Source organism: Tauraco erythrolophus, chromosome 5 (assembly GCF_009769465.1).
Source record: "Tauraco erythrolophus isolate bTauEry1 chromosome 5, bTauEry1.pri, whole genome shotgun sequence".
NCBI lineage: Eukaryota > Metazoa > Chordata > Aves > Musophagiformes > Musophagidae > Tauraco > Tauraco erythrolophus.
Window position 1 is genome coordinate 31,301,682 of NC_141469.1, and position 26,587 is coordinate 31,328,268.

The 26,587-nt window shown below is 36.1% G+C and overlaps 1 protein-coding gene across 3 annotated transcripts in view; it reads left to right on the top strand.

Moving 5' to 3' along the window:
* RGS12 (regulator of G protein signaling 12) overlaps positions 1 to 26,587 on the top strand; it is an 80,144-nt gene that overhangs the window by 29,448 nt on the left and 24,109 nt on the right. For all 3 annotated transcript variants that reach the window (XM_009985601.2, XM_086611592.1, XM_086611593.1), the window contains exons 3-8: positions 8,427 to 8,448; positions 16,547 to 16,716; positions 19,202 to 19,294; positions 20,430 to 20,573; positions 24,035 to 24,214; positions 25,430 to 25,583. In XM_009985601.2, the coding sequence (XP_009983903.2) occupies positions 8,427 to 8,448; positions 16,547 to 16,716; positions 19,202 to 19,294; positions 20,430 to 20,573; positions 24,035 to 24,214; positions 25,430 to 25,583 (763 nt within the window). The remainder of the gene's footprint in view (positions 1 to 8,426; positions 8,449 to 16,546; positions 16,717 to 19,201; positions 19,295 to 20,429; positions 20,574 to 24,034; positions 24,215 to 25,429; positions 25,584 to 26,587) is intronic.

A 26,587-nucleotide genomic window follows, 5' to 3' on the forward strand; every position in this document is an offset into this window, starting at 1 on the left:
TTTTGACAAGTTAAAACTTATCCAGGCTTCCTGTCATTCTGTCTTTCTCTTCAACTTTTTCTGCTCTGAAAACAAACATACAAAAGAAAATCAGAGCAGGAAGTGGAGGGAGGGTAGAAGAGAAAAACAGATCAACCAGATCTGGGGTCTCTGCCCCTTCCCACAGTTTAGCTTCTAAGCAGATGGATGTGGGTTTCCAAATGTCGTCTTTGGTATATCTAAATAAGGTTTTAAAAGCTGTTGTGTCATATTTTAACACTTTGCATTGATAGCTTTGCAAATTAACAGTCTTTCTGCTTTTGACCTTTGAACTTTGAGTTGCCTGCCTGCTTTAAAATATGGTACACAAAATCACAAGATTTTGAATCTGGCAGATGCTGAAAAAACCTGAGAAAATGTGGAGGGATATGAATTTTTTTTAAAGGGCTTTCAGAGTCACGTGACGTTTCATAGCCATTATCATTAACTGGTACTGTCTAATTGGTAGAGCTTCTTTGCAGTGCTAGTAGAGTCACTCTATGGAAAAAATGTGGTCATGTAATGCTTAGTTCAATGGAATAAAATCAACATCTCTAAAGGTCTGTTTAAACTAAGGGATTATTAGGTTTGTAACACCAAGTATGAGTGCCTGGAATGTCTCAAACATTGCCCATACAGTGTTCCTCACAATGTTCACTACGATTGCTCCGGCGAAGTGCTACTCTTGCAGTTACATCTCATTGCATGTGGGGTTAATTTTCTCCTAATCATTCCTGAGTTCTTGTGGATAAAAACCACACCTGTTACAACTCTGCTAGTACGTTTGGTCTTTCTAGGTGATTCCTAGAGAACTTGGGTTGAGCGTTAAGTGCACACTATTGATAAAAGTCCTTTTTTGTATTACCCCACAGGGCTGTTCACAGGAAGGTTCTCTAGGCATTTCTGATCTGTTTGTGCTTTTTACTTATCTAGTGTAAGGATTATTATGCACCTGATCACCTGCGTATTTCTAATGTTGTTGCTGTTTGCTTGTTAAGTTATTGACAGTGAAAATACATTCTGCATCCCGTGGGGTTTAGTGTCAAGCAATATGCAGCTTTTAAACAGCTCTGTTTGGCGTTTTTTCTTCATAGAATGATGAATTTTTAATACTCATCCACATATAGTAAAACTATTCTGCTGTGCAAGTACCGTAGGGGATTTGCTTCTTAAGTCCTAAAATAATGGAGGGTGTAATTTGTAAAACACATTCCTTCCTATCTGTCCACCCATTTATTTCCAAAGCATTTCTTCATGGCATTAAATACTTGTAGAAGACAGCATTCTAAAGTGCGGTGGTGTGTCTATTCAAACAAGTAATCAATCATAAAATGAACTTTGTCTATCGCAGCAATTTGCTTTTGTCTCTGGAATGCTTGTTAAAGCATGATTCTTTCATTTTCATCTGCAATTAGCTTAACATTTCTTCTCTGATCACTCTAAATTAAATTGAGAAGATTTTTTTTCTGTTAAGCAAGTCTCTTCATCCTAAATCCAAAAATGGGAAGATGTGCAGGCTTGGACTGTCTTTTGCAAGATCTTTTGTGAAGATCTTCACTAAAGGTTCTTCTTTTTGCCTTATGTTTTCTCTATATAAAGTTCGGAGTAACATTTGCCTTCTTCATAGGGTTGTTTTTATATTAGGGGCTCAACCTAGGAACTGTATGGATGTGGGGGATTCCACATGCTGCACTGAACAAGGGAGAAGATTTCTCTTTTCTAAACTACTACTAGTAAGTCCACCTTGGTTTCAAGGACATCCCACTAGCCTAAAAATGCCCACTAATTATTCCCAGTTTGCAATTCTGGTGTTTATTTTTAGCAGAAAGTTGTATTCTGATTGCTTAGAAAATAACAGCAACAAATGTTTTACATCCTATTGCTATTTACTTTTGAATAGCAGCAAACTTCATGAAATCCTATACTTTCCATATACAGTTTCTGCTGTCACAGGCGAGTTAATAGCACTTCCCTCTTACATTACAAGTAGCCTATTTTGCTCTCTGTTCTTAAGGTGCTGTGCACAGAACTGTCTTGACATCAGCTGAGCAGAGGCTCAGGTAGTGAGGAAGGAAGGGCAGTTGGTTTCTGAAAGGAGAGTTTTGTCTTTAGTGACAATGGGCTGCTCCTAGGTTTAACTAAATATGCTAGGTTTCCTTGTAGTGCAGATTTTGGCATGCAATGTATAGTGTTAACCACTGAAAAGTGAAGCAAATAGACCATTTGAGGTCCTACTTTATTCTGGCTTGCATTATGTAAACCTCTGAAAATAGTGGTTTACTATATAAATGTTTCTATAACTAATGTTAGGGTGATTAACTAATGTTTTTCTGAAAACTCTCTTGGAAATCTGTTTTATTGAATACAGGACTATCACACAATTCAACGTCATTTTATTTTCCTGATTTGTTATAGGGAACGCTTTGCAATGCAATTAGCATGATTTATAAAAAAATGATCTAGCTTTTCTGGTGAGAGATAATTGAGATCTAATCTGAATCCCTGACAAACCACAGCTTCCTGCATTGGCCTGTTGCTATGGGTAACATAAAGGGAGTAAAATAGAACTTCATACGAAATGCCTTTAAACTTTACTGGCATGTACAGGCATGGAACAGGGTTGAATTTTTTAGTTTAATCTTTGAGAAGCTGATGTATTAAGGAAATGCTTTTTCCATATTAAGTGAAGATGAATTTAGGAAGAGTACTGTTAGGAAAAATAACTGCTGTTTCTTACGAAGAGCGGGTAAGTAATATGAATTATATTTAGCTAAGGCAAGGCATCGTTGCAGTGAGAAATTAAAAGGGGCTATTGTTATTGGCAAGAAATTAGAGAAGAATGTTATCAGCTTCAGCATGCTTTTCCCTTAGCCTTTAAGCTGTTTTGCTTTAAAGTATTTGAGTTAAAATTCCTTTGTAAATGCAAACACTGGGTTTTATTAGCAGAGGAGAGTAAAGAGAATCTTACTGTACCAACTAACATTCAGATTTTGAGATGTATTTATGAACTGTGCCCAATATGTATAATGCTAAGAAGTCAGTATGTATCTAATCTGTGCTTTTTTTTTTTTAATTCTGTGCACTGTATTTTGTATATGCTTTCTGTACCATTATATCAATATTATATCTTTGGGTAAAATTGTATATATTTTTGTATCTATCTTTATCAAAATAATTTTAGAGATGGATTTGGCTTTTAAGGTGCTGTGTTTATATGTGATAAGATTGGTTTTGTTTTGGGGTAAAAAGTTGAACATATATTTCTTAAAGGAATTCCAAATGTCAAATCATTTACTGTTCATATGTTTTTTTATATACATTCGTGTATTTGACAAAAATATTTAACCTTCAGAGAAGAATGTATTCAGTAAAATTATTGTACAGTAGTTATACTTGTTTTTTTTTTTTTCCTTGGCAGTTCTTACATCTGTAATACTTTTGCATTAACTATTATAAATGCCCTTCTTTGGTGGCAGAGAATTGAAAAGACAAATTATGTAAGTGGTGTTCTGAAGGGACATTCTTCTCACAGAATTCTAAATCATGAAATTAATTGCAATAATATTTTGAAATAAGGATAAAAATACTATAATACTGCTCTGATATTTAAGTAAGAAATGCATTTGAGATTATTTATTAGAAGGAAAATCTAGCAATAATTTATAAGTAATATGGCTTTATTTTTTGTTTAAAATGTTAGAACAGTGTATGCCATATTTTGAGACATGATCTCCCTCTCAGAGATCATTGGAGTTCAAGGCATTTGTAGAATGCTAATGCTGTAATGTGTTTAAAAGGATAAAAATCTATTTATGTAATGTAAGTCCTGGAGTAATGTGACTGAAGATCTAGGGACCCGCTCATAATTCATACCTTGGCAAAAGGAGAAGTTGCTTCAGGTGATTTAATAAGGAGTTTGAACAAAGCTAGATGCAAGCAGTCGACTGAGTGATAGGCTTTCCCGGAGCTAAGTTACAGAATGTTTGAAAGTTGGCTATTTGTATTCAGTCTGTAAATCTTCAGTGCTTTGTCTCTTAAAGAACACGACAAGTTTCCCAAACTTATTTTATATATTGAAATCATACAAGAAAATCAGTTTAGAAGGTTAGTAGAGCTAGGTGTGCTATTCCAAGCTAAAAGGCTTAATTAGAGGGGCTTTTGTGAAATAGTGCGTAGTATGATATTGTACTAGGTAAGTAACAGATTCTGAAGGCAGCAGTCAGAGAATTATTTGGATGCAGCAAAATGTCAATGCCTGTATTGTGCTTTGAAAAGCACACAGAGACAGGTCGTTTTTAATCTTTTTTTCTCTGAATATTTCTGAATGCCCAGGAAAGAAATAGATGTTTCTGTTTAGTCTGATGTTGTCATTGTTAGATTAGGAGAGAGGAATACTTCTTCCCTCTCCTGATAGATTTTATCCCATATATATGTCTTTTTTGACTCAGGAAGGCACTCACCCACATTCTATTAGCACAAATGATTTCATGTTGCTCCATTTTATTGCCAAGGCCTGGCATTTCCTAGTATGTGTCATCCCTCCCAGTACCCTGATTTTTCCCTTTGTTCATCTCAAGTGCTCGAACATGACTTTGAGTTGAATGACAAATCTTGAGTTGGAGAAAAAGGAAGGTTTTGTACTGCGTTATCTGAGTAGTCTGTACACATGGATTTGTTTGCTCAATGTAATGTCTGGGATATGGGTAGGGTTTGGTTTTTTGTGTTTTCTGCAACGTGGTTTTATGTCAGACTTTGATACTACTTGGTTTCCTGGGACCTGATCCATGTAAAATGTAACATCCAAAATGGAACTAAGTTGATTTTCTGGATAAGAGTTTCTGTCAACTGAAAGATGTCATCAGACTAGTTTCATGCAGTAGTGCACACATCAAGCAGGTTATAGACCATGAAAGCTAAAGGATATAGGCTGTTTCAACCTTATGAATTATTCTCCTTTATGCCCTCTCTCCCTTTTTGCCCTGTTGTTGGTGCAAGATACTATGTTGTCTATTTCTATTCTGGAAAAGTAAGTTTATGCACTCACAAAGTAGTTTTCTCCCTGTTAATTACCATAAGCTAATACTCTTTTAGATTTGTTCCAAGCAGATCCTGAACATGACATCAAAAAAATTCATGGGCCCTTCTGGTTTTTCCCCTGAGCAAAGAGAGATAATACAAAGAGAAATTTTACATGTTTTCTCTTAATCAGAACTTTAAGCTATCTAATATATGCTGAAGCATTTGGCAGTACACAGAGACCTAGAACATCTTTTATAGTGTATGATAACTGGGTAGTCACTGTTCAGCTTGCTGGCCCTGGCACTGAGCTCCTCACTTGGATCACAGGGATCAGGATCTTGCCCTGAAGTCTAGGGAGGAGAGTTGCATCTTCCACCTTTGAGGGATGTGTGTGTGTCTGTGTACCTCAGCTGCTAATCCAGCTGGCTGAGCAAGCAGAGTTCTCTTAAAGACATATACTAGAAGATATTTTAGTTTTCCTAAACTAGATATATATTTTAAATGTTGGTAATTTGTTACCATCAGACTCCTGGCATATACCATGGGCTTCTTCCTAAACCAATTTGGAAGTCAGGGTAATTTGAAGAACTAATTTCAGTTCTTATCTGGTTGTAAAAGATTTGAGGGTTGAATACAATTAGATTTTATCTCTGGGTGATAGTTTATATGTACATTCACAAAATACATAAATGTATGTCCTGTCATTTGGAATGAAATACTTTTTTTTTTAACCTTCACAATAGCCCTAACTGGCACAGGGTCATACGCTTTCCATCCTCATCTTGCAGAAAGGCTACATACAGGAATTGTTCAATTTTATAGCTTTTTAAGGCAGATGTTTTTTAATAGGTAGTTCTTCATACGTCTATGATAAGCGTTAAATTTAATTAAATAATCAAACTTTAAATGTTTAGTAGACCAAATTTTGTCCTGAAGAGCCTCCAGTGGTGGTGGGTGTGAGCGCTGAAGAATGAAAAACAGTCCCCAACGTAGAGTGAATTTTTAAAATGAGATCATCATAGTATTTCAAAAAATCTGGTCTTGCAACTTATACCTTTGGACAAATCTAGACAAGTTTCAGCTGAACAGTTTAGAAGAGAAACTGCTTTGTCTAAATATGGACTGTGTGCAATTTCTGACAGGTTTATATTAAGATTTCAAAGTACTCAAACATGTTTTGAACATATTTCTGCAAATTCTTAATAATTACAAGCTTTAGTTTCTAGCTGATTTTGTTGAATTAAGTGGATTTAGTTCAGTTACATAGATGCATTTAAAGAAACGTTCTTACAATAATTTTTTTCTGTGATCTACAGAAGTAAACTGATGACACTTGGAACATGCTGAGGAGTTTTAGTGACACTGTAATATAAAAAAATACCATATAGTTGGAATATATCAAAACCAAAGGGAAATATGAAATACCTTAATAGCACAGAAATAGATGGTTGATATTTAGATAAGAAATTCTGTTCATCCTATAGGTACTATTATTTTTGGTTTTTAACTGTTTAAACATAATAATTACTAAGGCCTTGCTTGGAGAGATTTTAAGATGTTGATACATGTAATGTAACATGCATTAGCCAAAGCATTTAAAATAAGCACACAAAACCAGCTCCTGGTGTGTAGAAAGCTCACTGCATTAACTTATGCTAAATGGATTGAGGTAAAACTGTATGTCATTGTCCACAGAACTTAATTAAGTGGTACTATTACTGTAATGTTTGAGCTTTTCTTTGAAATCACACCATTTTTCCTTTTAAATGATATTTTGCAATTGTTAACTTCCCAGTTTTTGAAAAAAGTAGTGTAAATATTCTTTTTACACTAATGAGAATCCTATTCATTTTACTTGATACCTTTCAAAAACATGAAGAAGAATTGCACTTGGTGCTAGAATCTAGATTCAGGCAAGCTGCCAAAGTAAATGACCATTCCTAAAATGTATATATTTTGAAAGTATTTTCATTTTTTCTGTCTACTGTATAAACTGATACTATTACTTTACTTTGAGTCATCTGTTTCTTCATTCTTTGAGAACTGACATTGAAATCGTTTATTCATCAGCTGTTCTGTACAGTATGTGAATAAGGAGTTAGAAGCAATCGTATTTATAAAACAGAGTTTAGTAATGTAAGTTAAATTTTCTAAATTACAAGCATGAATTAAGGTACAACTTCTGAATGCATAATATGCTTGCTAGACCTATATGCAGAATAGAAATAGAAAAGATGTCCTAAACCTCACTGAAGAACTGTACCCAAAACAGTAGTACTTTTTTGATATCTAAAACATTACTGTTAAAAACGTGAGAGGATACACTTTTGATTGTAGTATTATGCTTCACGGATTCAGAAGCATTTATTTTTGTGTAGTTAAACAAGAAGTGCCATCATTTTTTTTATCTTCTCCATGAAAGATGTGTTGGTGTTTATCTGAACTAGCAACAGAAGAATAATGTCAGTAGAGACTAGGTTAGACTTTGAAAGTTCCAAAATACTGGTATTAAAAACTAGTTCAGATTCTCTGCTTCTGATGTGAATGGTGAGAAATAAAAATAATTTTTGATAAGCATTAAAAATCAATACAAACCTCAATCTAAAAATCAGCTGTCCTAGTCTTTCACTCAGCTGAGTGTTGAGGTGCAAGATCTGGAGTACATGTTTGGGAAATGGTCACCTACTTGGTTTTACAGAAACATTAGCTGCCTTAAGGTAATTTGTGATCAAAGGTGAGACGTTTAGGGTAGATAAATGCATAAACGTCAACATTTCACTAGAAGTCTAATTGTCCTTGAAAACTTGATGTAAAATACTGATAGAGATGGTGAAGAGTTCTTACCTCAGCCTGAGCTTATTAGAAACCTTCTTACATCCTTTTGGCTCTATGGAAGTCAGAAGTCATCGGCAGGGGAAATTTTCAGAGTCATCTGACTGACAAAATATCTGAATTTTAATTTGATTCCACATATCTCCAGATATTGCGGCCAAATGAAGGATATGAGGTGTTTTTTTCATTTAAAGTCTTTTCAGGTCACTTTTAAGGTGTCTGCTTTCTCACATATACCAACTGGTTGTGACTGTATTTGTCTAAAAAGGACTGTTGGAAGCAGTCTCACAGCGGGAACTACTTTGTCCATCCAGTAAATATGAGTGGGGTCAAGTTCCGGGACAGTGGTTAAAAGGTCTGGGGGTGAACTTCATGGTGGGGAGGAAACACCTGAGAGACAGTAACAGCTGGTTTCTTTAGATTTTCCTGTCTCATGTTATCTGTTGTTAATAAGATGATAAAAGTATCTAGCACTTCGAATATCATATGAAGCTCAGAGATTTCTAATACTTACCGTGAAACTTAAGTAACGCTTGTTTTTCTCTTTCTTATTGCAGTCAGCAACTGTTTCTGATGGAGGTAAGCTGAAGCTTGTTTTTACTTTCATAATGAAAAAGAATCAATTTTCCACATTAAGCAACATAATATGTGGTGAAGAAGGTGATATATTGCAAGATGTGAGTCCAAAGTGTGCAGAACTCTGTGACTTCTTTGGGAACATTGCCAGTGAAAATATTGCAGGATCATGTTCACATACTTTCACTGATTTATTTGCATAATTTTTTGTGTGGCACATCTCTCTCTATATGCATGTTTTTATTATAACTAGGCTTCTTCATTCATAATGATAAAGAGGCAAAGCTGGTGGACTGTCGTATAACTGAATGGTAGATAAAATCTTGTTCTGTGTTGTATTGTCCTTTACATACCCTGTTTGCTTTTGAAGAGATATGCTCTAGCTCCTAAGTTGTAAGCGGTGTTGGTGCATTTGTTGAGGTTGAAATTTCTTTACAGTGTGATGCCTTTTTCAGAAGAGTCTAAGTAATTTGATATTTGTAAAATCTTAGCATGGAGCTCTTTCAGTTCTGGAGTGCTTTTACGTAAACTCCTCATTGGGTCACCTAAGCTTGTTTGTTTTGATTTTAACATGGCTTTAATGTTTTAAAGGACATCCACTCTTTGTTAAACATTAGAAGATGATTTCTCTGAACCTTTGAAGTTAATTGAAACAGTTTTAACTTCCTTAATGGAATAAAGGGATTTGTATAGTTTAGGGTATACAAGAGATGGCTTTTCTCACTTGTCTTGCTTGGCAGGAGTTGGTTCACTTGGTCCCGCTGCGAAACTCACTTGCATACGTATTATTACTTTTGCTATTCTTTGACAACAGTACAAGACAATTTTATTAAATACGAAGGAGACAAACCGTGTTGCTCTAATTATTGCAGTGAAATTGAAGAAATATTTTGAATGGTAAGGATAATTTTTTATATTACATGCAAATGTAAATGCAAAATTAGCAATACTTTTCAAAAATCTGCATCCTGTCCTAATTTCTGATTCCCTGCCAAACTAAAACTACAGTGGAGAGAAACATTACTGTTTTGGTCCTTTTGGTAGAGCCATTTTCCGATGGCTGTGGCTGACTTTGTCAAGAGTTTTCCTTCTCTACCGCTGACACAGCATACCTTTGTAACAGTACTTCTGTCCATATGAGAAGATACAATATAGAGTGTATCTGTCTTGTCTGCGAAGTGACAAAAGAAGGAAACAGAAAGTAATGGTGTCTGTTCTGCTTTTTATTTCTAAAATGAACCTGTGTTTTCATGGGAAAAGTAGGTATTTTTCCCCTAGATGATACCTGTTTGATAGAAAAATCAAGAAAAAGCACAGACTTTGTTTGTGTATGTAGTTGAACTAAGTTCCAGGTACTGAGGGGCAAAAAAATTTGATTGATCTTTTTAGCTAAAGTGGAACATACTTGCGCCTTGTCTCCACGAGGGTTCTTGTTTCATGTTAATGAAAAGTATTTTGCTTCTGTTTCCTGTCCAAACTTGGAGATCCCTGTGATAGTACTCATATGATAGTAATTTCAAGCTTTTTATGTTTCTAGCTGAAAATTTATTTTAAAGATCTAACTTATTTTCAGTTCTTCCAGTATGACTTCTGTATTTCATTCCAATTCCATAGATAGAATCATAGAATGGTTTGGATTGGAAGAGACCTCAAAGATCATCTAGTGCCAACCCCCCTGCCATGGGCAGGGAAACCCTCCACTACACCAGGTTGCCCAAAGCCTCATCCAACCTGGCCTTGAACGCTTCCAGGGATGGGACATCTACAACTTCTCTGGGCAACCTGTTCCAGTGCCTCAGCACCCTCAGTGTGAAGAATTGCTTCCTTATATCCAATCCAAATCTCCCCTCTTTCAGATGATTGTGTTTTCACAATTAATTCTGTACAGTTTTTTTTTTGTGGAGTCATGAAATCTAAAGGCCATGGAGGTTGCAGAGGTGAAAGAACAGACAATAAGTTGTATGCATTTTTCTGCTGAGTTTTATGACCTATTTTTTCAGCTGCTGCTGAAGGTTAAACATGGACTTTCTCTTCATTGTTATATGCTACTTAAGGGGTAGTGTGTAATTTATGTAAAAAATGGTAGTTGAACTATACTGAGTAATATTGAATCAATGCTTAAATATCTAGAAAGTGGATTGGAAAAATAAGAACCAGAGAGACTGCAAGCCAAAAAAGTGAAATGAAATAAAATCCTAATTAATTTCATTTAGAGCTGCATTGAGTAAAAAGCTGTGATTCATGTCTGAATTATGTTTTCAGGCTTTCACTTTTATTGAATATGTCACAGCACTGAAATTTTTCCAATCTTGTCTAATCTCACTAATTCATTAATAGATCCACAGATTTTTTAGGGCATGTCTAGATTAAAGAAATCTGCACCACTTGTAATCGTTAGTATAGCAGTACGTGCTTCCCTTCTTAGGCTAAATCTTAACAGTATTTGTACATACAGATACTATAAATACTGTTGTTAAGCTTTAGTCTGGGAAGGGAAACTTATGTGTAAAAAGTAATTATTATGTGTTTATATACATCCCTTCAGTATAATAGGAGGCATGACAGCTCTCTGTACAGTTTTTTTCCACGGTCAATGAAGCCTCACGTCATATGGCTTTTATTACATTAGAGTCAGGAACTGGAAACCAACTATATCCTTCGTTGCATTTATTTTACATGGTAAAATGTGAAAAAACACAGCTCGTGCAAGGCTAGGATGTTCTCATTAGCCAGGGCTGTGCACTTGGGCTTTGCAAGGCAGGTAACATGTAAAAGATGTAGGTACTTGAATTAGTATTGTTTCCAGAGATGCTGACCAATATCAACTCTTAACTGTAACTGATTTGCCTAATGAATTGCAGACAATTAGAATGCAAACTGTAATAATGCGTAGATGCAAGATCACCGCTATAGATCAATTGATCTGCAGCACCTATGCTCTAGGAATAGCAGAGACTGTTTTACATTACTACAGTGACCTGTGATTAGCAGATTTCCTCCACTTCCCATCTTGGAAGCTGTCCATTCCTGCTGGCCGTAGGATGGTAAGAATGCATGCACGGCATGCAGGCTGAGGCTGGTGTTTTGAGCACTGTGCCATCTAAATCATCACAGGGATGATCAGTAGTCCCCAGCTAATGTCTGACTTTGGATGTTAATGTCTAGGTGGCACGTTACAAAGGGAAAACGTTAAATAAAAGGACATATAATAGAAGTACGTCATCATTCATCTCCTAGATAGATAGGTGGTGAGGTATCTGAGCCATTGAGAATGTCTAAGTCAGTTCTTACATGCTATTCCCTACAGAGATCAGTTCCACAAAGCTGAAGTCTATCATCTTCAAATACTTCAGCAGAATGCATACTATATTTATGTCTTTTTCTTAATATACTACTTTGCTGTAGTTTCTGCTGATCTTTGTTTTAGTGTTCATTATTTGGAAAGAATTTTCGTAAGGAAAAACGTTCTTAAAGACTTATTGGAAAGGAATCTGATGTTTACAATAATGAATAATGTAAAACTGCATTTTAAAAAGTAACTGAAGAAGGTAGAGAAAAAAATCCACAATGAAATCCAAAATAAAACAAAACACTGCTGTTTACACTATAAATACAGATGGATTGTTTCCTCCAACAGGTATATGACTTATTTTTCTGTTAGATGGGCAGCGCATGCTTGTTGTAGGTGTGTTCCACTGTAACATAAATAATTCAAGTTCCTTTAGCAGCAGTGGCAAAAGGTCTTTTCTTTAAATTATTTATGTAGCATTTTATAATGCTTTGTGTTAAGTATACTATTGCTGTCCTCTGCTTGAAGCCATGCGGGTAAAGAATCGAATTGTTTAGAACGGTGTTAGAGGCTACCAGGAATTGCTGGGGGTAAATGCATTAGCTTCCCTTATTCCAAAGTTGCAGAGGAGCAATGTGCCATACAGTAAGACTAATCTTCACCCAATGGGTTCCGGAACATCACGGCTGAATTTGGTATGGATTCAGAAGGATGGCTTTCAGTGAATAGCTTGAAGTATTTGATTAGGTGGCACCACAGTGGTTCTTACCAGCTTTATCCAGGTAATATATTTAGTGATTAACTAGAATATCTTAATTATATAATTCTGATGATTACAGGGAATATGTAGAGTTTCTCACAATAATAAAAAGTATTAGTGGGCTGAAAAATATATATGGACTTTATGAACAAATGCATACAAAAATGTCCTTAATTAATTGTTTTCAGACTTACTGCCTTGTATTATTTAAATCAAAACTTTCTAAGCCATTTTATCTTGAATACTCTCAAGATTTTAGTTAATTAAATGCATGCATTTTCTGACATACTGCTCTTTTTGTAAAATAAATTAAACCGAGACCCTCCACAGAATGTATAAACACAAAGGGTGTAAAAGATTGTTTTTCTGCAGATTTTCAGAACACAGTTCTCTATTTGAAGAAGGAAATAATTGAAATGGAATGAGTGTGCACAGAAAGTGGTGCTTCCTTGCTAGGTATGGTGGTTCTTGAACTGAACAGAAAGAAATTTAGGTCCCTGGGATTCGGGATGCTTGAGTGAGGAGCCTCCTTTTACAGGTAATGCGAGATGAGCCAGTGCTTCCACACAGTAAGGAAAAAGGCAGGCAGGCATTAGGAAACTCCACTTGTCTTCCATGCACCCAAGTTGGGGTTTTCACAGTAAACTCCTTTGGCATCCTGAGATTCCCAATATCTAATCTTCTATTTTTAAACACTTAATAAGAAGGAGGAGGCCACTTTGCGCAACAATCGTTTGAGGGTGGGAATCAGGGCTCTATGTTTCCTCTAATGGTGACAGAGTGCTCATTAGATGAAATATGTGACTTTCTGGAAAGTTTTCCCGTTCCTGCTTTACAAGGTGGGCCATGTGTACCTAGGAATGCATGAGTTGTGAGAGTCAGGAAACCTGACCCTGAAATCTTACATTGGAAACATTCCTCTGCAAGGGGAGCGGAGCAGGCGTTTCAGCATCCGGTTTGTTTAAGTGTGATTTGGATAAAGTGTGTACTAGTGTTATAGTTGGTGGGGCTTTGTCTTCCCATTTGTCCTTTCTCTTTCTCTGATTCTAAATTATACCCTGGTATACCTGCACTTGGCTGTAACTGTTTTAATTGCAACTGTTGATACATGTGGTAAAAGAACCTAGAATAACCAAGCCTTTTTTGGGAAACAGCCTTGTTCTGTGTTGGTTTCGGGCTGACAAGTACCCCAGCAGAAATCTGTACAGATTTTAACAGCAAATTAACTGCAGTTTTGTTTTAAGAGAAAACAAAGCTGTGTCAGGATTGAGTATGAATTCAAATACTTCTTTCCAAAAAAAATCTGAATTAGCTAATAAAATCTACTAGAACAGAGACAGTTCACTGTGAATGAGTAATCCCTTAATGCTGCTTTAATGCTTTAGAGGACCTGTGCCAGTTGCTCTCAAAGTTGTTGAAAATACAGTCTTATTTTGGTTCATTTGTTTTCCTGAGACCTCCAGAGTCAGCAGTGTATCAGAGGAACGAGAACCCGGTGTAGTTTATAGCAAATGTAACTCTGACAAGCTGGAGAGAGCGAGCAGCTGCTAGCAATTAGAGTTAGTTAGCAGTCACCCGCTGGTGTAAACACCCAGAGACTGGAATTGCAGTTCGGTCTTCCTGCCTGCCACAGGGAAACTGAGCAGCTGCCAGCGGGGAGGAGGAAGGCCAAGCTGACCTGCTAGTGACTGCTGTGCCGACCGTTGTGCAATCTCTTCTGAGTCCTAAGGTGCTGTGACTTGTAGGTTTAGTGTTGAGCACTTTGTGTGGCTGCTCCCTAATTTCCCTCTGTCAGCCAAGTAGGTTTCAGCGGTTTGGTACGTGGGATGAGCTCACCTTTCTCATTTTGCCCGAAAGGAACCAGGAAATTTTCATCATTCATCAGTGGAGAACGCTGGGGATTGAACCTTCTAGGAGTGAGGTGCTACCTGAAACTCTTCCAGATATATCAAGAAGTGGGTGTCTATTTATATCCTGGACTGTAAAATAAAACATAAACACTTGCAGAGTTAAAGCAAAATACTTCAGATAATAAATTTAGATACAATTCTCTTCAGAGTCACATGAGCTTCTTTCACAATAGTTTCACTGTGGTGACAGGTATTCTCTAATGAAGCTAACAGTTGACTTAGTTCTGCTTTTCCACATGTCTTAAGGAAAAAAGTGAATAAATATTTATTATAAGAGAAATTGGCATTATTTTCTGGGTTGTTTTAATTAGCTTTGATTAATATGACAATTAGGCAAAGAAAAATATTTATATACCTGATGTGTTATTATGGTCCTTAAATATTGTCTGTTGAAAATATAGAGTTACATTTTCATTCCTCCCTAATCTAATTCTGTATCTTTGTCTTATTTCGTCTTATTTTTGTCTTAAACAATAGCTTTGCTTACAGGAATTTGCAGCAGTTAACTGTTACATCTTAGTAAATATTTCTAAGCTACAGAATACATTTAAGAATTACTTTCAAAACTATTTTTTTTAAAATTTTTCTTATCTTTGTAACTAACTTTATTACTTTTTACTCCTTGCTTTAGTTAGTCCAGGTGATTAACTGAGGAAAATAAACAACAACAAAAAAGTCTATGTAAAGAACAAGCCGTTTCTTACTGGTTGTGAATTCAGTTTTCCCAATTAGTTTATGTTTGTAGTGACCCATATATTTGTTTTTTCCATTTAGTATAGAATTATTGACTATATAATCAATTTTATTTGAGGATATTATTTTCTCAAGTCTATTACTGCTAATTTTTCAAAAACTTAAATGCTTTTTTTAATCCCTTTATCACAGAATCATTCAGTTGGGCATCTCTCTAGTGCAACCTCCTGCTCAAAGCAGGATCTATTATGAGATCAGACCAGGTAGCTCAGAGCTTTATTTGGTTGTGTCTTCACAATTAATTAAACCTCAGATCACCTTTGTGAAGTGGGATTCTGTGAGTACTGCTCTACAAATTTTACATTTGTGTAAACCAAGAGATAGAGAGGGCGGTGATTTGGAAAAGGGCAAATAAATGACAAGTTTGTCAATAGAAACAGGGTTGTCCCTGTTGTAAACAGAACCTTTTTACTTAGAGCAGCCATTTCTTTCACCTTTCCACTTCTGTGAACAAGTGGTCACTTCTTTATGAATTTTTTGTGCATACGCTGTTTAACGATATGTGACAAAGATTATCTGGGGTTAACACTTGAAATTATTACAGTCATGCTGCTACTCAAGGTTGTGTTTTCCTGAATTCCTCATGGGTTCTTGCTAATTTACCTTTCAGAATAAAAAAGAAATTTTTCTTATTTGGAGATGTCAAGAATCCTATTGTTTCTCAGCTTGAGGTTCCCAAATGCAGGGTGTTGCTTGAGTCTTGAAGGGAGTCAGGGATCACTGTTTTTGTCAGAAACCTGATAAATTTAGAATCTGTGGTTTGATACCTCTACTTTCCACAGAGGAGGAAGGGATCCATTACTAGCTCATTTTCCTTGGTATTTACTGCAGTTGACTTCCTTCCTAAATTTTCAGTGTTTAACAGGAATCTCTCGTTTCTGTGAAGAACTTCAGAGTACTTGTCTACTGACTGAAGACTGTATGAGATTTTGCTATCTCCTATCACTAAATAGATTTTTGCCCACTTTCTGGTGAACAATGGGTTTGTAAAGGTCTACCTTCTTTGGATAATCTTAAAAAGGATTGCAGTGAGGGATAAGGAATGTAAACAGAAAATTTTGTCCAAAATATTTATTTTGTTAAGCAAGAAAAGAGGTTTCCTTTTGTGCTTGCTTGTTTTGCTTCTGGCAGGGGTTTGCTGTTAAGACACTCATTTAATTTACTTTACAGTGGAACAGAAAAAAATTGAGAGTCGATTTGGGTTGCTATTTCTATGCAGGTGCTCCTAATAAAAATGGAGAGGGATATTTTGAAGTATGTACTACTGTCAGCTGGACAGTAGTCAGGAGGTTTGATAAGTCAAGTAAATGATGCTGAAGAGTAAAAGTGAATAATGTTTTATTGACAAATTTGTTGTGTTTGTTTTTTTTTTTTTAAAAAAAAAAACAGAGCTGAATAGTACTGATTTAAAAGACTGCATCAGTGAAAATAGCCTAAGTAGCAATGCTAGTCTTCCCAGTGTACAGAGCTGCCGACGACTTCGAGAAAGAAGAGTTGCAAGCTGGGCTGTTTCATTTGAGCGTCTTCTGCAGGATCCTGTTGGTGTTAAATATTTTTCAGTAAGTTTTGAGGGCCTTTCAAAATACCTGATAACTGCTGCAGTAATTTTTCTGTATTCTTTTTTCTTTCTTGACACTATCCTTACATAGGACAAGAGGCAGGAGTTCATTGTTACGCAGTTGTTATCTGAGCATCTTTCTAAATTTAAACTGGATCACATTTGAGTAAGAGTTCACAGTAATACACATGTTGCCGTGCATTTCTGGATAGCAGAAGTTTCAGATAAAAATGGAGGCTATACTTTGCTTTGTATCTGAACTTCTAGAAAGTTTCCTCATTTTATAAAACAATTACATTTGGTTAAATTCTTATCTATAGCCTTTGAAAAAAGAAAGAAGCAGTAGTTGCAGTAGTTTCCTAAGAGCTGATAGTCTATTCATGTTTGTCTACTGCAATGTTGGAAGCCATGTAGAACATTTTTCAATGATACTGTGGCTTATCTTCCTGCAAAAGGTTATTAGAAATACTTTTTGGAAGTAATCAAGGTAGCTAACAGCACTGGTTAAAGCTGCAGCTTGCAGGAGTAGTGTTGAGTATTTGCAAAGCGTAAATTAAGCTTCTTCACAGCAGGTTTATGAAGTTGTAAGTAGTATCATGTTTTACATGTAAGGAGATAGAGGTTTATACACTTTTGTGTCGTTGTGTGGAAAATCTGTTGCTGATTCTGAATCACAAGGACATTTTGTGCTGCCCAAATAATTTCGAGAAACAGGACGTAAAGAAACCTGTGGTTTAGGAGATGTAGATTATTGAAATCTACAGTAACTCAGACTCCTTTACTTGATACAAAAGTACTTTAAAATATCAAATGATTAATAAGCAGACTTCCATCTTAAATGGAATTTACTATTGCATAGTAAGCATCTCGGTGCATTTAGAATTCAGCACGCATAGGACTTTCCTGAGGACAGCTTTGTCACAGAGCAGGAATTACTCTATAAGAAGAGATTTTTGCATGTTTTGCAAATCCTTGCGTTTTGCATAATGGTCTGCTGATCAGAGCAGTCATCCAGGAAGTGAGAGACTTGATTGCAGGTTTCCTCCTTGAGTGGTTCAAACCAACATCTCCAGCTTCCCAGCCATGTGTGACAACTGCCAGGCAACATAATGTTCCAACTGGGGCACCACTCAGTCTCCCTGATGAAGCTGAGTTGTTGCACATCCAGCTGTGCCCAAATGATGTCACCAGAATGAAAGCAGGCAAGAGGTTGACTATAGATTCATAGTGGAGGTGCTGAGTGGGGAAGTAGGCAGTTGGGTTCCACTTCCTGCTCACTAATTTGAATCTCTTTTAATCTATAATTATATGTAAAATGCAGAAATGTCTCCTGACTACTCTCTGGATTGTCTTTTATACTTTCGGTGTCTCAAGTTGGGTATCTGAAGAATTTTTAGTTTAAATTGAGAGATTGCTAGTGAATTTACACTCTATATGTTGTATTATCTCAATTGCTTTCTTACAGTTGGACTCACTAAACTATATGTAAATCTTAAAAGCATAAATAAAGTTAAGTATTTCTGTGAAGATTCCTCTTACACTGCTCTCTGAGACTACCATGTATGTTAAGGAAGCTTGAGTGATTCCAGTGTGACACTTAAGTCATGGTTATAGGTTGTGAGCTGACTTAAAATAAAATTTCCAATTAAACACTGATACCTAAAATGTAGACAAACGTCCCAATTACATGAATGCCTAGATAAATTTTTTAGAGGACCAGGTTAATCCTTTTTTATCTTCCTCCCTGCTCACAAATGGTTAAAATGCTTTAAAGAAACATATGCTGAGAGAATATTGACTTATACAAATTTGAATCAGGGACAGTTTGTACAAATTTTGTACAATTTCCTGTGTGAATTGGGTCTCAGTCTTAATTTGGACCTTTGGATGCTGTAATATAAATGTCCTGATTATTGTGTGTTGTACTGGGAACTTTTTTTTTTTTTTTCCCCTAAGAATGCATTTTTACAAGGAGAACCTAAGTGACCACATCGGCAAGCAGTGATAAACGACAGGTGACGTAGGAAGATGCTGTAATGAATACAGAATTGATTACGGGCGCTGCTTGATACACATCTGCACTATTATATTAGTAGAACTGCCATTAAAGACAACCGGTTTACAGTGTAGTTTCTAAATGTAGTTATAAATTATTTAAATTTTTATTAAAAGTTTATTCACTAGTTTATACACTTCTTAAGTTTCAAACTTTGTCTTTGTACAGGCAGATGATTTGATTGTAATGTGATGGGTTCTTCGCAGTCGTATATGTTTAAAAAGAAATGAGAAAGAGGAAAGGCACTAGGCATATATTGGACATGCAATGATTTTTACTTTAGAAGAAAACTGGACTGTGAGACTTACTGAAATGTTACCATTATGCAAACTTTAATATTCTTATCAAGCATTATAAGTAGGCTATTTGAAATGGCATGTAACTTCTTTTCTTTATGAGACATTTATTTCTTCGTTTATTTTTCCCCTAGGAATTTTTACGGAAAGAATTTAGTGAAGAAAATATTTTATTTTGGCAGGCTTGTGAATATTTTAACCATGTACCTGCACATGATAAAAAAGAGGTAAGTCAATGTTGTATTTCAATGTATAGTGTTCCTTACTAAAAATTGTTACTTTTTCAAGATTACTGAAAATATTGGAGCTATGCTTGGCCTTTGTACTGTGACTTCACTATAATAAGGTTGGAGCCTCAGTCTCATTTTCTCAATCCCCTGAGAGTACTGTCCCAACAAACTAAGGTATATTGGCTGTTCAAAAAAGGCTAGCTACAGTAGGCCAGTGCAAGGGAGAGCAGAGCAAGTTAATTTAATGTTTCAAGGAGAGGCGAAAATTAGCCTCTGTTATGCTCTTTCAGCTAGACTGCCTCCGTTAGCCAAGATAACGTGTTTATAACTAACTTAGATCTATCTGCTGCTGTAAGTGTAGTCATGTTTGTTCACAAATTATGAGAATCTGCATCTCATAATTACCTTTTAAGATAGTCCTACATTGGTCAGGCAGTTTTGGTGAATTTTGAATTTTGTGCAGGTTGGCAACACTTTTGTCTACACCACAGCCAAACCCAGTCAGGTTTACAGTGTGGAAATGGTTTCATCTTCCGAGTCCTCCTTTGATCTTTTGTAGACCATTGAGGTTTTTTCCCCCACTTTCTTCTGTCTTCAAACAAGACACTTTCTGAAAATATCACTTAAGGGCTCTGAGCTCAGTTTGGTGTTTTTTTCATTATTTCCAGAATGTGGGTGTTTCAAAGTAAACAAGTCAAAAATAGAGCATGAGTGTTTTTCACAGTACATATTCAGATGTATTTTTACATTTTTATAAATTCTAGAAATTGAAACTCAGATGCTTTATTTAAATAGTAACTGTTATGTAAAAGGTCTAAAATCTAAAAAAAATCTATTCTTTATAAGACAGCATTTGATGTGCTTCACCTTTATTATTTTCATAGTTTGATTATTTTAAGTTTTAATTTGATGGCAACTTTTACTGCTTAAGTAACATCTGATGAATGTGTGTAATTTTAAAGGAAAAACCCTATTTATATGCCTAAAATGAACAAAAGCTATTAAATAAAATACGCTTATATATTAAGGAAGCTGGAGTGGCTGTATGTTTTTGCGTGGAATTTATCAGTGTAAAACATACCTGTATAAAAATATGTAAAGCAAACATACATTTAGCATTTCTTTTCTATAGCTTTCTTACAGAGCCCGGGAGATCTTCAGTAAGTTCTTGTGTAGCAAAGCTACAACCCCAGTTAATATTGATAGCCAGGCACAGTTGGCAGATGATATTCTCAATTCTCCACATCCAGATATGTTCAAGGAACAGCAACTTCAGGTAACCATAGAAAATATGACTGCTGTACATTTATGTCTACTATTTCTTCTTCTGAAATACTTTAAAATCTATGAAAGTATTTTCATGTGCTGTATGTTTTACTATGCTTAAAAAGACAAAGAAGTCGAGATCATGCAGATCCTATGCTATTAGCAGAATAGAAAGAGGCTGTATAATGGAATACTGCTTGACTGTTTTTCTGTATGTTTGCATATGGTTGCTTATTCTTTAGTGGACAATTGTGCACACAAATAGTGTCTAATTTTGGTTAAAGTGGTGGTAAAATATCTGTTGTATTGAAAGAGTCTTCCCCTTGTGCTTTAATAGGACTGTCAAACAACGAGCTTGTTGAAACTGTTGGTGTCTGAAGACCTCTGAAGTGGATGCATTTTAAATAATTTTTGATGTTCAGAATGAAAACAGTCATGTAACAAAAGGATGCATTTCATGTTTTCTGTAGAATTTAAGTTTCTTCTTTTTTCTCCTACGTAATCTCTTTGGTAACTCCTACACTAAAAATTTATTAGAGGAAATAATTTTGAGATCATGTTTAGAGATCAAGGATATAGCTTTAACTGCATAAATGAAGCAGGTCGCAGTCTTAGTGCAACCTCAGATTGCATGCTTTTGGGGCATAAAAGTAGGTGAGTATAGTATCTTCCTCCATCTGCAAAGTGGAGATAGAAAGGTAGGTCTAGCTGCTGCTCTGGTAGCTTCTGGCATTACAGCTACCTCTCATGTACCTACCAAGGCCTGAGGCTTCTGTGGGAATTGCCAACCATGATCTTTCCAGAGACTTTTTTTATGCAATCTTCATCTTGGCTTTGTGGAGCCCATGCCTGAATTCCTCTTCATCCTCTCCCAGTTTGGTGGAGCAGATGGTATTCTGATGAGTCTGGTGGCTGGGCTGATGCAGGTTTTCTTCTTTCTTTGAAAACACTGTGTCCTTAGGTTGGAGGGCTCTAAGGCCAGTGAAAATGCTGATGTGAAGTGCTGCCGTGGGTCTAATCCTAGCTGTGTGGCCTGTCTGGACCTGACCTGCTTCTCTCAGATTATCAGTGCCTCTGTAGTTCTTCTGTCAGATCTCTCAGTCCCACTGATCCCATTCCTCCCACTGAAAAATTAAGTAAAGCAGGATGAGAGTTACTTCTGCCAAAGTAAGTGGCCCTGGAGCTAGGTGTGCCAGCTGAGGTGCTAATGGTGTGTTGCCTGGCTGAGGTCAATGCTGGGTAATCAACTGCCTTGATGGCCCTTAATATCTTGGTTTCACTAAGTGGTGGTTCTGCAGTAGGTCAGTTTGTGGTCCTGATGGGTGGCATGACCTCAGGAACACAGAACTATAGGTGTGCGTAGTTATTGCAAGACACCCACAGACTTTCAAAGTGCAGCTCAGGGTGGTGACACCATCTTAATGATGCGAAGGCTCTGCATTTGTGGTCTTTCACAAGATTTTTCAGATTTCAGCACTGAGCGTAGAGTGCAAGGGTGCCGATCTGTGGTGGTCATTGGGTAAGTGTTACATGATGCTGGAGAACAGGGAGTCTTGCTGTAAGACTGCAGTGGAGTTGCAGAAGTATATATGGGAAAGTGCCTGGGAGAGCACTTCTGAGTCCCTTACCTCTCAAGTGCTGCCTGTTGGGAATGCTGCTGGAAGACGCTTTCTGTCCATAGACTGATGAATTTGCCCTTGAGCCTGTTTTCAGAGATGTTGTAATATGACAGTGTGGATGCAGCCAAAATACCTAGTTAGGATTTTGCTGTTTCTTAGAATAGAATAAGAACAAGCATTTTGAGTGTTTCTGGATGCAGGACAGCATAGGTCACTTGACGATACTAGAATAAGAATAAAATATCATTTGCTTTATGTAGTTACGTACACAGATGTAAGTTTTTCTACCTTTGTTTATGTGCAATGTTCAAATTATGCTTTTCTAAGCTATATTTCTTTTTCTCATTTGTAAGAACAAGAAATAGCATCTGCTAGATTTTTCCAAATAAGCAGAAGTCATTAACGTGTAAATTAATATGATAATAATGTTAAATATTGGAAATGGGGGATGTAGAGTGAGCTAGCAACATAGTAGGGCAGATGATGATCAGCTCAAGGTAAATAGGTTAAGCTGTCATTAGTCCATCCAGCAAAGTTAAAAGTTTGGAATGTTTGTGCTGTATTAAGTATATTTAGTCTGCAGACTTCATCTCTGCAATAACTCTCCTTGTGTCTCTTAGTTCTCTGCAATATTGTCCTTTATTCTTCCTACCTAGCGTGGAATAACAATTTTATCTTCTTTTGGTGCTAGATCCTGTGACAGGAGGCAACTCAGAAAAGCTTTGGTTTTCATCCTGAAACTGTATTAAATTTAAGGTATTAGTGTTAGCTGTGGTGTAGAATAGCATCTTATGTTTTGGGGGCACAAATTGCATTTAGCTTAAAATATTGTGATTTGTTGTTGAGTGCAACCTCTATAAGTTTCATTTTCTTAAAAATGTCAAGGACAGGTGAAGTATTTATATTTTTTTTAGTTAGCTTGGTTTTTGCATCTGCGTTGGTGTTTGCAGGCTGTACTTACCATTTTTCCCCAATAACCTTGCATCAGCGGCACATCTGTGAGTCTGAGATTGAGGTTTTTGATTTCTTTTAGTTACTCCTCTGTGTTTTAGGCTGGTTTGGCAATATACCACTGTATTATTCTTTGAGCTTAGTGGAACTCAAGAAACGTTTCAAAGCTATGCACGTTGCATATACTGAATAATTTTTGAGCCCTGCCCTGAAGACTACGTGTGCTCTGAAACTGGTTGCCTTTTTGAATGTTGCCAGTGTTCCTGTGGTCAGAGAAGGATTTTATCTTTTATAGCATGAGAGAGAGAGATTCCCCTTGTGAGCAGTTTTTCAAGTAGGAAAGGTCATTGATACTGAATTGATTGTCTCTTTGACACTGCGTTGAGGGCACATCAGACTTTGTGCTGAGTTGTTTCAGCAGGTTAATCGGGCAAAACTAACCCTACAAAAGTATTTTTTCCATAGCTCACCATACAGAAAGCAGTGCATTAGAAGGCCCAGAAACCACGGTAGGTAGCACCGAAGTGGGAATATATGGGAGGAAGACAAGACTGTGGAAGTCAGCATTCAGTTTGAATTAGGTTTCCGTGATGGATCAAGTTCTCTCTGTGTTATGCTGCTGTTTGCCAGAAAGACTTCAGGCTAATGGTCGTTGAGAAAAGTGTCCCTGCATGATCTTGGAAACCAGCTGGGTGGTGCGTACTGTTCTTCACTTATAAGGAATTTGTTTCATTTCAGATTAGTGCAGTGTATTTAACCAAGTCTAACCAGAGTCATGCCTACTGCTGTTTACAGGTTACTGTACTAAATTTTGTGGGAGTTGGCTGTTGGGAAATAGTTTCATTTTCTTGATGTGTTATTTAGGCTTATGTAACCATTATCCATTGCATTTTAATTTCAGATATTTAACTTGATGAAGTTTGATAGCTATACTCGCTTTCTCAAATCCCCCCTCTACCAAGAATGCATCTTAGCTGAAGTAGAAGGTCGTCCTCTTCCTGATCCTCAGCATGTTCCCAGCAGCCCCACTTCTAAACACAGTATCAGTTCAGAGAAATCCAATATCTCAACACCAAAAAAGGTGACCTTTGTATTGTTGTTATCTGAAAACTGTATTCTTCAATAATGTTTTTCAAGTTCTTTAGAAGATCGAAGATAATATATAAAAACCAGAATGTTTGTTTAGCAGTGCTGACAAACATAATTACAAAATCTTTAGGTACTCAGGAAAATACTTATTTTTTTTTAAATCCATACCTTTGAATTAGATTTCTCGCTATTGACTTCCTGCATGTAATTGAAAATATTTGTTATTATTTAAATATATGTGTACACATAAAAATGAGGATTATTTTAATGCATCAGTTCAGAAGCTTATTTTGATTGAATACTGGAATTGTGATGTGATATTTTAACCTTTGCTGAGAGCAGATATTTTATCAGAAGTTATTGGAAAAGGCTTAACCTAATCAAACTCATTTTTGCAGAGGATAGTTTTTTAATTTTTTAGCCCCTCCTGAACTAAGATAATTCTGTGTAAACCAGATGCGGTTCCTTAAAAATTAGACCAGTAGTCTTACTAATCTCTATTTTTTTTTTTTTTTCATGTAGATAATACCATCATTACATAATGGTATGGGTAAATTAGAACTTTGGTTTTTCATGTCAATCACTACACATTAGCCCATCTGCTATTAGGTACTTTTATGACTAGGAACCTTTTTAAAATTAGCATTTTAAGGAATACCCTAATAATCAAACAAGGATAGAGGCTTGCTACAAGCAAGTTTAGTTTAATATTAAACATTTCTGATGTTTGTATTCTTCAGCACTAATAAATACTTTAATTATACTTGTAAATGTTAAACAATACTTTGTCTTTAAATGCAGTTCATGTTCAAGCCTTGCCTAGGAAAAATATCTGAAATATCAAAATGAAATTCTGTGGTTTAAAAGCAAGGCAAATCCCTTTCCACAGTAACTTAAGCATTACTGGTGAGCTGCGAAGAGTTCTTTTGTGTTTGCAGGAGCTCTTCATGGGCTTGTTTCCAGCTACTGTTTTGTGCTCTCTACCAAGTAGCACGTTTCCATCTATGTATTTCTTTGTTTCCCCTGTTTGGTTTTTTTTGATTGCTACTGAGAAGGATGCTGGCATATACACTTGTGAGTTGGGTAAAGACAAAAGCTGACCCGACCGTCACTCTCTTGTTTTGGGAAGTAGTGTGGGAAAGTTTATTTTAGATAGTATACTTACAACTGTGATCCAACCAATTCTTTCATTGTGTTTTGGTGATAGTTAAGTGGTAAATCAAAGTCAGGAAGATCTTTAAATGAAGAGTCAGGAGAGGAGGACACTGAGAAGAAAAAAAGGGGAACATTTTTCTCATGGTCAAGAAGTAAGAGTTTGGGAAAATCACAGAAGAGAAAAGAAAACGGTGATTATCCAAATGGTGAGTATTCACATTCCGCTTTCCTGCAAAATTGTTTCAGCAATAGATGTAACTAATCTCATCATGTTTAGTTTGCATCTAAGTGCATCCTTGGGTGTGACAGAGGGAAAAGAAACTGTCAAGTCAGAAGACCATGGCATGGCTAGTATCACTGGGAGTTTTGTGGAAGCAAATGTACAAATAAACAGATAAAAGTATGAAAATATTTAAATTTGGTTTTGTTGACTTCCAAGAGACTTTTTTCTGCTTTCTAGTAGACACTGTTTCTGTGTGCTGGCAATTGCTTTTTCAAGCAGTGAGCTACTATTTTTCTAGTAAGATAATTTCAGCTCTTTACAGAGAAGTTCAGGAGTTGTACATGCAAATAGTGCTATGGTTGGAGCTATTTAAAAATTCCTCCATCTGCATTATCCTACCTTTCTTTCTTTTATTAGTACCACACAGGTATGTTCAGTTTTGAACACACTCACTACCTGTTTCCACCTTTCCTGACTCAAATGAAAAAAGAATCAGAGTTGTGAAAACCCTTGTAATCTGCTGTTTTGTCACTTAACTGGTTTTGAAAGTTTGAGGAAGAGTTCCCCTATGAAAGCACCTGTACCTGGCCTCTAGAGAAAGAGATGAAAGTTTTGCATTAACTCATTCCATTGAGTAAAAATAATAGAGAAATTCCACTGAAGCACCAGATTTGGACCATATTGTTACTGTTGTTTCTTCTCTGTTTTCTAGCAAAGGCCCAGACCTGCAAGATATCTTTGATCATATGGATAGTTTGTGTTCTCATTATGCTTACATATGAAAAGACTTCAGAGGCATTTGCTAAGATTATAGACTTAGACTTCTGAAAGTGACTAGTAATTGTCTTAGATTTTAGTTTACTGACACCGTAGGTGCACTTTAAAAAATGTTTTATCTCTCTTCAAAATGTCAGAAGAGGTAAAATAATTTTTAAAAACATTTTCAGCTTTCAAAAAAAAGGATTTTAGTTGTTGGGTTTTTTTTAA